Below are 13,412 nucleotides of genomic sequence, written 5' to 3' on the forward strand. Positions count from 1 at the left end.
TTAGTTTTTGAAATACAAGCCAAAAACTGCATTTTAACCTATGTTCTATTTTTAGCCATGGCAGCCATGTTTTTTACAAAACACAAACTTTATACAAGATACCCTTAGAATCATTTAGCATAAGTTTACCTGCAATTGGTTCAGTACTTTCAGAGAAGAAGATTTTTTTAAAGTTAACAAATATGATGAACAAATTGTGTAAAATTATCTTTAAAGGCCAATAACTCCTTAAGGGGTCAATTTACAATTTTGGTCATTATATCTTATTTGTAGATCTTCCTTTGCTGAACATTTTTGCTGTTTACAGTTTATCTTTATTTATAATAATATTCAAGATAATGACCAAAAACTGCAAAATTTCCTTAAAATTACCAATTAAGTGGCAGCAACCCAACAATGGGCTGTTTGATTCATCTGAAAATTTCAGGGCTGATAGATCTTGACCTAATGAACATTTTTACCCCTGTCAGATTTGCTCTAAATGCTTTCGTTTTTGAGATATAAGCCAAAAACTGCATTTGACCCTATGTTCTATTTTTAGCAATGGCGACCATGTTTGTTGATAGATCAAAACTTTGGATACAATTTATAAACTAGATACCCTAAGGAACATTCAGTTAAAGTTTGGAAGTATTAGGCCTAGTAGTTTCAGAGGAGAAGATTCTTGAAATAGTTTACGACGACGGACGACGATGGACGCCAAGTGATGGCATAAGCTCACTTCGCCCTTTGGGCCAGGTGAGCTAAAAATGCTAGTTTTTGGCCCCTTTTTTGCTCTTAAATCCTAAACTCTTCGCCCCATAACCCCTAAAATGAATCCTAACCTTCCACTTATGGTTTTAAACATTGTGGTACAATTTTGAGAAATTGAAATACTTATACACAAGTTTTTATCCTGAAACTAGAAAAATACTGTTTTTGGGCCCCTTTTGGGCCCCTAGTTCCTAAACAGTTAGCACCATCATCCCCAAAATCAATCCCAATCTTCCTGTTGTGGTACTGAACCTTCTGATAAAATTTCATAAAGATCTATTCACTTAAACTAAAGTTATTGTCTGGAAATCATTGTGTCTTCAGACGACGCAGATGACATACCATTATACGATCCACAAAATTTTTTTGCAGCCGTATAAAGAATATAAGATTTCACACACCATGCTACAAACACATAAAATAAAGAGTAAACTGACTAGTAAAAAATAAAGCAATTCAGCCATCCCAGGAGGAATGAATAAAAGAGCAAATACTCAATAAAATTATTTTGTATTGTGGCCAATTGACTTATTTGGGTCAAATCAAGCTCATTAATTTACAAACTGTGAATTCATTTTTTTTGTGGATACTCATTTTTTAGTGGATTGAGGAAAAATAAAATTTCCATGGAGAATTTATTTTTGGTTTTGACATGCTCCATACAAGCCTATAGAAAATGTGTATACTTCTTTGAAAATGGTTGAAATTGTCGTTAACTTATACCAGCAACAATTTGTACCCCATTAACTAATGAATCCACAGTAACAGAATGCAGAAGGTCAAGTTTGAGTTGCTGAATTACTTTTCATGTTGAGAGAGTGATATCTTTAAAGGAAACTCTTCCTGGAATGGCAGAATAAGCAAAAATGAACACAACTAATTCATCCAAATAAACCTAAAGTAGATTTTCATCAATCTGTATTTAGAAAATTAAACCATTATGACATGACTCATATATGATGATATTAAATCTACTATTACTTTTATTTGGTATAAACTTAATAACAAGATTTCTTAGTAGAACACAATGGCTTGCAGAAAAAAGCGAAAACATAAGAAATTTAGAAATACTAATAGAACATTGGTCTGCTCACATTTGCATATCTCAAAGATTCCTCTAGTTTCTTCAGGCAACATTGCTGTCTTCGCACTTGGAACAGATGGATTAAACTTTTCCTCAACTGAAATATATATTTGTTTAAAAATTACAGTATGATAAATGACAGTAACTGTTTGCACAGAACTTTAATAAGAGTCTGACATGAAAGAAGATACATGTAGATTAAAATTGACAGATCTGTCACACTTATTACTCCTTTGTGCTTTTAATGGATTTTTCTTTTTTTCAAACTGTATAGGAACCTTATGACAAAATAAATGCAGATATCTTTTGAATTAAACAAATTAGCATATTGTTGTATTGTGCATTCATAAAACAATAACTGCATTTATCATTTTTCTCAGATTTAAAAGCTTCTGAATGAAACTTTTTTTTATCTTTGCCTCATTCTTTTTGCGACAAAAGGTTGAAACAAGATAAGTAAATTAGGATAAATTTAGAATGAACATCATTTTAATTGAAAAATTCATTTAAATTTTTTTTTGTAGTTCTCCTATTCTAAATATACACAAGTAGCAAAGATTCTTGACAATAAATGAATAAATCAAATTTTGAATTAACGTGGTCTCCTTTCATCCATGTCAATCTGAACGTGTCGTTTGTTGATGTGGTTCATACAGGTTTCTTGTTTCTTGCTTTTTATATATAGATTAGACTGTTGGTTTCCCTGTTTGAATGGTTTTTACATTAGTCAGTTTTTTGGGCCCTTTATGGCTTGGATGGAGAGTTGTCTCATTGGCAATCATACCACATCTTCTTATGTCTCTTTATTTGTACTTACATTTTCATCCAACTGTTGAAGTAGGTGTGGTTCACACAACTGTACCCATTTGTCTATATACTGATAATACATATTTATATTCTGCATTGACCTATGTAATAACATGAACTGCAACTCGTGAGCAGCTGTAGGAAAATTTGCTGACTTGGCATAGATCACAACCTGCCACAAATACCTCAAATCTTCCTGACTTGAAAATGACCTGCAGAATATAATTCGAAAGTTGTCAAATTTAAAATTTATTATAAACTTTCAAATAAAACTCTTATTGAACAGGCCAATAATAAAATAAGACCCAGTTTATTCCTCTCCATTTTTATTTAATTAAACCATTGTTTTAAAAGTGGTTTCCCATTTGATTATTTTATTTCAAAAACAAGAATGTGTCCCAAGTACACAGATGCCCTATCCGCACTATCATTTTCTATGTTCAGTGGACTGTGAAAATGGGATAAAATTTCTAATTTGGCATTAAAATTAGAAAGATCATATTATAGAGAACATGTTTACTGAGTTTGAAGTTGATTGGACTTCAACTTCATCAAAAACTACCTCGACCAAAAACTTTAACCTGAAGCGGGACAGACGAACGGACGAACGGTTTATGAGTAATTCATATATATCCATGATAAATCATTGAAATCACAGAAGTGTGCATTTTTCCAAATAAAAATCTTGTCAATCTGAATTTTTACATTATATTTTACCTGAGTAATACACCAATAGAATCTGGTGTTAGTAAATCTCTTTGTGTCTTATTAATCATGTCAAATAGCCTCCATAAATACTCCCAGTAATACTCCACTTTCTTTCCAACTAGGCGAAACAGGACGTCACAAACTCTACAAAATCACAATTCATATCAATAAGTGTAATTCATCAATTAAACAGATTAAATATGTGCAAATTGAATTTGTGAAATTATTAATAAATTTGTTTGTGTAAATGTATCAGATAGCAGCGATTATAATGGAAATCTCTGGCCCTATCCAACAGATGTTATATTTTCCAGTGACAGTCCAAATTTTCTAGCTGTTATTACTGTGAAACTTTCTTGCAGAGCTCACCTATTGTATTAATTACAAAATTTGTCTTGTCCTGGACATGCATGAAATATTATCCTAAAAGAGTTTGTCATCTCCCACTGCATGAATAGGATAAACTGACATTTCTGTTCTCCAGGCTAACTACACAGTAGCTAATCTTTTAGGTTACGCTTGCATAGATAACATAGAATTCTAATTCTATGGTTTTTTTAAAGTTTGCTAGGAAGTCTATTTAAAGCAGCTCAAAGCAGGATAGAAAATTGCAAACAAATATTGAACTCAGAAAATTGCAAACAAATATTGAACTCAGGATAGAAAATTGCAAACCAATATTGAACTCACTCTTTTGTTATCATGTTCTGTGAATTCATCTCATCTAACAAGCTAAAAGCTAACTCCACTTTGTAATTGTCCTCTGCTACTTTCAACAACTTCATCAGTGTATCACTAGGGGTCAGGCCTACTTTGGTATTAATCAAACAGTGGTATACATCAAAAGCCCTGTAAATATATATAAAAAAGATTATCATGTTAATATAGGTGTCAAGTATGGTTGCGTTTTAAGTCAACAGTGAGACAACTTTAATGAAAGTAGAAATATCAAGGACAAAAGATTTTCTACCTCAGGAAAGGGTTACTGTAACTGCATCTGGCAAAATCTTTAAAAATTTCAACCTCAATGTTCTCAAGTTCATATTTTATTAAGCATTTAATAACTTTTTTTATTCAAGCATCACTGATGTCGTTTGTAAACGAAACACATATCTGGAGTACAAAATGTTAAGCCTTGTATGTTAGGATGGATTCATTTAAAACTTTTACCTGTATAAATTATTTTAACTGTATAAATAAAGATTCACAACAAAACTCTGTTTTCCATTTATCAACATTGTTTCACATTTTAGAAATTTGTGCAAAGGGAGACAACACACTGGAAAGTTTCAACAAGTTTTGAAACACAGACATATCCCTGCATGCTGTTCAGAAAAGCTTTCAAAAAACATAGAAACTGCATTTTTTATAATGTTTTTTTTTATCCTCTAGTATTGTTCTAAATGGCAGATTGCTTTCTAGACAAGAGGCTGTCACAACGACAGCAAACCGGATTTATTAATATTTATTTGTGTCCTGGCAATATCACAAGAACCATTACTGATGAATGGTGAAAGTGAAAATTGTCAATATCAAATTTGACCTCCATTTTGTCATCAGTATCAACATCTTAAAATTTGAAAAGCTTAGATTGAATGGTTCATGAGTAAATGCAACAACGAGAATGGAAATGCCATTTCACAATCTTTCAAGAACCATAACTCCTGAACAGTAAAAGTCAAAATCGTCATTATTGAACTTGACCTCTATTTTGTCATCAGTAACAACATATAAAAATTTCAAAAGCTTTGGTTGAATGGTTCATGAGAAAATGCACGGACACGACTGGAAACACCATTTTTCAATCTTTCAAGAACCATAACTCCTGAACGGTAAAAGTCAAAATCGTTATTATTGAACTTGACCTCCATTTTGTCATCAGTAACAACATATTAAAATTTGGGAAGCTTAGGTAGAACAGTTCATACGTAAATGCACGGACACGACTGGAAACTCCATTTTTCAATCTTTCAAGAACCATAACTCCTAAACGGTAAAAGTCAAAATCGCCATTATTGAACTTGACCTCCATTTTGTCATCAGTAACAACATATTAAAATTTGGGAAGCTTAGGTAGAACAGTTCATGCATAAATGCATGGACACGACTGGAAACTCCATTTTTCAATCTTTCAAGAACCATAACTCCAGAACGGTAAAAGTCAAAATCGCCATTTTTAAACTTGACCTTCATTTAATTGTCAGTAACAACATATTAAAATTTTAAAAGCTTTGGTTGAACGGTTCATGAGTTAATGCACGAACAACATTTGATTGCCCCCCGCCCGCCGTACATCCCCAAATCAATAACCGACATCTTTGTCACAAAAATCCGGTTAAAAAGGTCCTATCAAAATATATTAAAAGAAGTATGAATCACTTGATCTGAATCAGAGCATGTTACATACCTTTCTTCATTACCTTCTGTTTGAGGTATTGAAATTTCTTGTGTAAAATTTCAAAGAGATCCATTCACTTATCACTTTAACGAAAGTTATTGTCCGGAAACCAAATGTGTCTTCGGATGACAATAACGAGGACGACATCATAGCATTATACTACACCCCCCCCCCCCCAAAAAAAAAATTCCTTTAGAGTCAATAAGCACCAAGAGATAAAAAGAAAGCTGTACACATTTGCATTTGCCTTATATGCATAATGACCTATTATTCTGATGTAAATCATGAAATTCGACCTTACCTTTTTGCATCATGATTCTGGTATGCTTTATGTATTTCCTTTACACAAGCATTGTAAGTGTCAATCTATAATGAAAACAGACAAAATGATAATATTTAGATTTATTTGCTAAAGACCCCACACCAATGATATATTATCAAAACAAACTTTCATTTTGATTTTTTTATTTGGTGATTTTGTTAAATGTATTTAATTATTTGGCACAAGAAATCATATATATTTATAGCAATTTTTAAATTGACATAATGATCTTTACAGAATTTTTAAATAGATTCCACCCATACATTCTCTTTTGAGAAATAACTGACATTTTCTTTTTCAGCTGAAACATCAAACTACAAAACCAGGAATAATTATGGCTAAGTATTTCAATTTGTCTAAATGGTTAAAGGGAAGATTTCAAAAATAAATGATGATATTGTCTGAGAACATGAATGACCCCGCTCATGCTTTGTAATTTTCCAAGTAAAAAAAGGGGCATAACTCAACAGTAAATAACTCACTGCCAAATTTGAACTCGGTCTGCGTCTTGTGATTAAAGTTTCATAAAATTGGGATAAAAGTACCTGACAGACTGGAACCAAAATGGGACAGACTGACAGAAGGATGGTCAAGAGTAACGCTTAGTGTCCCTATTGCATAGCTACAGAGGGGGCAAAAAATATATGTCCACTAAAGTTGAGTGGACAGTAGATATCACACTAACCCTATAAGCAAGGGTCTGGAAACGGTCATATATGCCAGTCATGACTGATTTAGAAACTCAAAAGTCCTAAATGAATTGTTGGGATTTCGGTCTTTTTTTTTTTTTTTTTTTTAAGAAATAATATCAGTAATTTCGTTGAGATCGTTTTCTCAATCTCCGTTTTGAACTTATTTTTTGTTTTGTTATCCCTTTCCTGTAATAAAACTCCCACTCCAGTATACTGTTATAATCCTGATGGCTCTTCAAATAACTTTTGTTTATATGCCTCAGGGGAATATTGGCTAATGATTGCTAATCTCTTTACCTGTGTTTTTAATTCACACCTGACTTTTGATCACAAGCTCAGAACTAAATTGTAAATAAATTAAAATTCCATAACAACTGTCTTCATTATTTAATTATTTTTCAGCTAAGACAATGTCAATTCTGATTTAAAACTAAATTAAAACTTGATTTAATTTACGTTGAAAAAAAGTATTTTTTCACTACTAACACACATGCTTTTTACTATGTAATACGCATGCTTGAAATTCTCTTCTTCCGCAGATTAGACACTAAATCATAAATTTAAAATGATTTCATGCTAAATAAAGCAGGTGCAACTATTCTCATTAATATTATTACACTATTTAAGGCAACATAATAACTAGAGGCTCTAAAGAGCCTGTGTCGCTCACCTTGGTCTATGTGCATATCAAACAAAGGACACAGATGGATTCATGACAAAATTGTGTTTTGCTGATAGTGATGTGTTTGTAGATCTTACTTTACTGAACATTCTTGGTACTTAGAATTTTCTCTATCTATAATAAACTTGGACCTTTAGATACAGTGAAAAATATTTTGTAAAAATTTACAAAAATTTACCAAATTAGTGAAAATTGTTAAAAATTGAATAAAATGGGCAACAACTCCTTAAGGGGTCAACTGACGATTTTGGTCATGTTGACTTATTTCTAGATCTTATTTAGCTGAACATTATTGCTGTTTACAAGTTATCTCTATCTATAACAATATTCAAGATAATAACCAAAAACAGAAAAATTTCCTTAAAATTACTAATTCAGGGGCAGCAACCCAACAACAGGTTATCCGATTTATCTGAAAATTTCAAGGCAGATAGATCTTGACCTGTTACACAATTTTACCCCTTGTCAGATTTGCTCTAAATGCTTTGGTTTTTGAGTTATAAGCCAAAAACTGCATTTTACCCCTATGTTCTATTTTTAGCCATGGCGGCCATCTTGGATGGTTGGCCGGGTCACCGGACATATTTTTTAAACAAGATACCCCAATGATGATTTTGGCCAAGTTTGGTGTAATTTGGCCAAGTAGTTTCAGAGGAGAAGATGTAAAAGATTACTAAGATTTACGAAAAATGGTTAAAAATTGCATATTAAGGGCAATAACTCCTAAAGGGGTCAACTGACCATTTCGGTCATGTTGACTTATTTGTAAATCTTTTTTTACTGAACATTATTGCTGTTTACAGTTTGTCTCTATCTATAATAATATTCAAGATAATAACCAAAAACAGCAAAATTCCATTAAAATTACTTATTCTGGGGCAGCAACCCAAAACCGGGTTGTCCAATTCATCTGAAAATTTCAGGGCAGGTAGATCTTGACCTGATAAACAAATTAACCTCATGTCAGATTTACTCTAAATGCTTTGGTTTTTGAGTTATAAGCCAAAAACTGCATTTTACCCAAGGTTCTATTTTTAGCCATGGCGGCCATCTTGATTGGATGGCTGGGTCACTGGACACATTTTTCAAACTACATACCCCAAAGATGGTTGTGGCCAAGTTTGGATTGATTTGGCCAAGTAGTTTCAGAGGAGAAGATTTTTGTAAAAGATTACTAAGATTTACGAAAAATGGTTAAAAATTGACTATAAAGGGCAATAACTCCTAAAGGGGTCAACTGACCATTTCGGTCATGTTGACTTATTTGTAAATATTACTTTGCTGAACATTATTGCTGTTTACAGTTTATCTCTATCTATAATAATATTCAAGATAATAACCAAACACAGCAAAATTTCCTTAAAATTACTAATTCAAGGGCAGCAACCCAACAACAGGTTATCCGATTTATCTGAAAATTTCAGGGCAGATAGATCTTAACCTGTTACACAAGTTTAACCCTTGTCAGATTTGCTCTAAATGCTTTGGTTTTTGAGTTATAAGCCAAAAACTGCATTTTACCCCTATGTTCTATTTTTAGCCATGGCGGCCATCTTGGATGGTTGGCCAGGTCACCGGACACATTTTTTAAACTAGATACCCCAATGATGATTTTGGTCAAGTTTGGTGTAATTTGGCCCAGTAGTTTCAGAGAAGAAGATTTTTGTAAAAGTTAACGACGCCGGACGACGACGGACGACGGACGACAGACGACGGACGACAGACGACGGACGACGGACGACGGACGCCAAGTGATGGGAAAAGCTCACTTGGCCCTTTGGGCCAGGTGAGCTAAAAAGCCGATGATTTCCTGTGAATTTGATAAACAAAACTAAGGCCTAAAATAAAATTTCATTTGTTTGGCATTGCCGCCCGACCCACTGAAAAACTTGCCGCCCAAATAATTTTATTTGCGTTTCAGAAATTATTTTTTTTTTATTTAAAAAAAATCGAAATTGTGCCGGAATTTGATCGTATCCGCCGAGTTTGTTCCTGACTTTACTTATTTCAAATCACGATCTTAAAAGCGCTTGCCTTACACTGTATTGGGAGCAAACATTTAAATGACATGGAATAGAAAAAGTCTGCCAAAAGTAATGTCAAAGAGGCCGGCAGGGGAAAGCATCTCCCTATGCTGCAATGCATTGGTTAATGGAGATGGATTTTATAAAAAATCAAATTTTCAGCTATTCTTTGAAAGAAACGTTCTAAGAGACCTTGAAGAGGACTTAAATTCTATCTTTTGTAAAGCAGAAACAGATGATTTCTGCTTAACTTTGTCGCTTCATGAGATAGAAGTTTTTCTCCGGGACATCACAGAACAAACATGCGTGGCTCTTACATTTGTTGAACTTATTAAATATTTGAAATTTATTATTGACAAATTTTCCCTTGAACCAGAGAACAAAGTATCTACTATAGTCAGAACCACAATGATGCATTCAAGATAATTATGGCTGTAAGCACCAAAGCTTAAAGACCAAAATGGTCCCAGATTTACAGGTTTATAGTAGTTTTGTACCAGTAGATGCTAGCCTGGTACAAAACATACATATTTTAAAGACTAGCATCTTCTGTCAATTGAAGTACTTCCCCCTTTTCTTGCCTTTCTTCTTAACATGAAGAAGATAATTCTTAAAACATAAAAGATACTGACAGAAACATATTTATAAATGTATCTAGTGTACTAGTGATGAATAAAATCCCCTCCTTTTCCACAATTCTAAGGGCTCATTAATTTATCTGTATTCATGTAATGCATGTCCAGATTTCTGTTAATCAAACAGGCATTACAACCCATAATTTATTTATCTGCAAAAATTGTCTGTCCTGCAGCATATTTCCATTTTGAATTTATCATACGTTTTAAACTTAGCCCTGAAAAACCTTGCACTTGTATTATCACCATGTCTATTTGTGTCAACCTTCCAAATTTTTAATATTTTGCTATCCTAATTTGGTACAGGTCCTTTATCCTCAAAACTTATCAGGGGCAGTAGGCGTGTTTGTATGGTAGTTCGTCACATCTTGCATGTATGATTACTAGTCTCTAGGTATTGGTTTGAGCCCTAGTTGGGCAGTTGCAAAATTAAGGTTTGATTTTCATGTCATAAGTGATAAGGTTAGTCAGTTTCCTCCCGCAGGTTGGCGTTTTCCTTCAAGTACTACGGTTTAGTACACCACTAAAACTGACTGCCATGAAATTATTCATATGGTGTAGAAAGTGATGTTTATAAAACCAAAGCAAACAATCAAAGTTTTAAATCTTTGTCCATTTGTACAAGGAGCCGTAGTGGTTGAGCCATTTAACTTATAGTAATTTTACCAAACTGTGACCACAACTTCAAGATGTGACATGTACATCAGGCCTCTGTTCAATGGGCAGTCCCACAATAAAACTTCAATTTTCACGTCATACATTTTATATGGTTAATTTGTCAGTTTCCTGCCTCAGTTCTGTGTTTTTTTCTGTGTACTTTGGTTAACTCTGCCAATAAAACTTACTGTCTTACATGAAATTATCCATATGATGTAGAATGTGACATTGACTGTTGACCCCTTTCAAATAAACCACCAGCATGTACACACAACAATGCTGCAATGCTTTATACAACATTGATCTAGATACTTCATGATTTACATGTATAAAGCTTTTAAATGTAAAAAAAAAAAAAAAAAAATCCCTACCTACCTACCCACCTGCTGATAGTGTGGGTCGGCAATGCCAAACAAACAATTTTTTAAGGGTGGCCTAATCCCGGAAATGAGTCCGGAATTGTTCGTTTTAGTATTGTTGCATTACATCCGGTTTGAATTTCAACTTCAGAATCGAAAGAAACTAAGTGATAGATGACCAGTCTGATGACTGGGAAAATTATCTTTTTGAGTCATTAAAATCATTTCAATTTTAAACTGTTAACTTCCCTTAATTAATTGCTCTTCGTCGATTTTAGGAAAATGGAAAGATAAATCATGAAGTAATTGCAATAAAACAGTGAAACAAGTTCGTTGATGCTACGAGTATGATGCAGTATTGAGATTTTGACAAATCTTTTTTTGAAAAGGGTCACCAACTTTTGAAAATGACCGAAATTAAGTGAAAAAATTTCCGGATCCTTGCCTATAAGCCATATGTGTTCAAATATATGTAGATGCAAGGTCTTTTCATTTACTTACTGGTAAAGGCACATGATGTTTGAACTGACACTTCCTGTTGACACAAATACCCCCTCCCAGGAAAACAAAACAATATCCTGACGGGTATACCAAACTCTTTGGTACTCGTTCTGCTGGACTTTTGTCTGCTTCAGGAGATTTCTGTGGGAAAATATGCAAAATGATGTTGATGACTATATATTTTAGACATTATTTTTTTTTTAAAACAGTATTGGATTTTTGTTTCAAAATGAAGCTTCAGATACATGTCTAAATGAGTAGGAGAACAATTCTTTTATAAAGTTATAATTATATACTTTAAGGCAGCTTTCAGAGACAGAGAACATCTGAAACGTCTGATGGCTGCAAGTTATCCATTATAATGTTGATTTTGCATATCATATAGTCTGTTGTTAAGACTGATGTTTCCCTCTAGATAATAATAATAGGTTCATTTTTTAATCGGATAATTGTCTCATTGACATATAACCAACATCTCATTTAAATCATATCCAAAATATTTTTTCTTGAAGGGTAATTCATCCATTTTTCTAGTTTTTCATACTAAATAACTTTATGGATTTTTTTTTTTCTCACAATTTTAACCATGTTGAAATTTTTCACTACATACAGAATGTTTTTTAACTATCAAAAGGATACCTTTGTTTTAACCTTGTAGTTGTACAATCTAGTTGATATTGCTTTCAATTTATTATGTCTGATGTTAGGCCAAAATAAAAATATCTTTGTTTCCCCTCCCCTGACTGAGGTTGTCAGGGAGTGGTAGGTAGGTAGGTAGGTAGGTAGGTAGGTAGGTAGGTAGGTAGGCAAATTATTTTATTTTATTTCTTGATATAATTTTTCTATATTGAATTTGTACAAAATTCAACAGGTAAGGCCCAAGTCAAGAAAAGTGGGGTATTCCCTGTATTCAGTGTACACTCCAGTTTTCTGGTGTTAAAAACAGCATACTATGATGAGTTTATTTATATACAGGGACCTCCTTTTTTCCTATTCATTTTATGGTATGAAATCTACAAAATAGCACATTCTACATGTGATAACAATGTTTAGTGATAGCAAGTGTTTTATTCGTTAAAAATCAAGTCTAATTTGATGCATAACTCACAACAAAACAATTCCTTTGTTCACCAATTCATACCTTGATCATCAATTATGAGATGACAAAAAGATATATTAATCACTTGGGAATTAAAATTCAATGAATAAAAATTTTCAAAAGAAGTGAACATAATTCAATTATGTTCAGTTACACCTGGGTCATGCGCTTTGGTCAATTGATTCCTAAACAAAAGATTTGTATGTTTTTTCGAGTTCTAGAAAAAACAAGGCTTCACTTATTCATGTTTTGTTGTTCCTAGAATACTTTCAGTATTTAAAAATTCAACTGATGCAGTTACAACGTTAAAACATGCCCTTTTGTAAATTTCATGCCATAAATTGAAAAATAAAAACATATTTAAACTGGTTTTTTTTTTTTTCACCCGAAATCAGGGAGGTTCCCTGAAAGCAGGGAGTACACGTATCCCGCATTTCCTGACTTGTGCCCAACCTGTATGAAGACAAAGTAGATTGATTTCAAAGCACGATTCAGAACATTTTTACTCAAAGATTTTATCCTTTAAATAGGAACAGAGGTTAAAGACAAAGCCAATCAAGGTGCACTCAGTGGGTTGAAAGATGCTTCAGATTTTTTATTTTTAAAGATCACCCTTGCACACAACATAAATCGTGGGGCAAGGCATTATGTTTGTTTTCCTTGATTCCGAATCATATAGACACTTCAATGC

The 13,412-nt window shown here is 33.0% G+C and overlaps 1 protein-coding gene across 8 annotated transcripts in view; it reads right to left on the reverse strand.

Moving 5' to 3' along the window:
- LOC143073300 (uncharacterized) overlaps positions 1-13,412 on the reverse strand; it is an 82,478-nt gene that overhangs the window by 14,033 nt on the left and 55,033 nt on the right. For all 8 annotated transcript variants that reach the window (XM_076248726.1, XM_076248728.1, XM_076248725.1 and 5 more), the window contains 6 exons: positions 11,623-11,763; positions 6,052-6,116; positions 4,043-4,201; positions 3,362-3,496; positions 2,655-2,856; positions 1,848-1,934 (listed from right to left, as the gene is read on the reverse strand). In XM_076248726.1, the coding sequence (XP_076104841.1) occupies positions 1,848-1,934; positions 2,655-2,856; positions 3,362-3,496; positions 4,043-4,201; positions 6,052-6,116; positions 11,623-11,763 (789 nt within the window). The remainder of the gene's footprint in view (positions 1-1,847; positions 1,935-2,654; positions 2,857-3,361; positions 3,497-4,042; positions 4,202-6,051; positions 6,117-11,622; positions 11,764-13,412) is intronic.

Source organism: Mytilus galloprovincialis, chromosome 4 (assembly GCF_965363235.1).
Source record: "Mytilus galloprovincialis chromosome 4, xbMytGall1.hap1.1, whole genome shotgun sequence".
Lineage (NCBI taxonomy): Eukaryota > Metazoa > Mollusca > Bivalvia > Mytilida > Mytilidae > Mytilus > Mytilus galloprovincialis.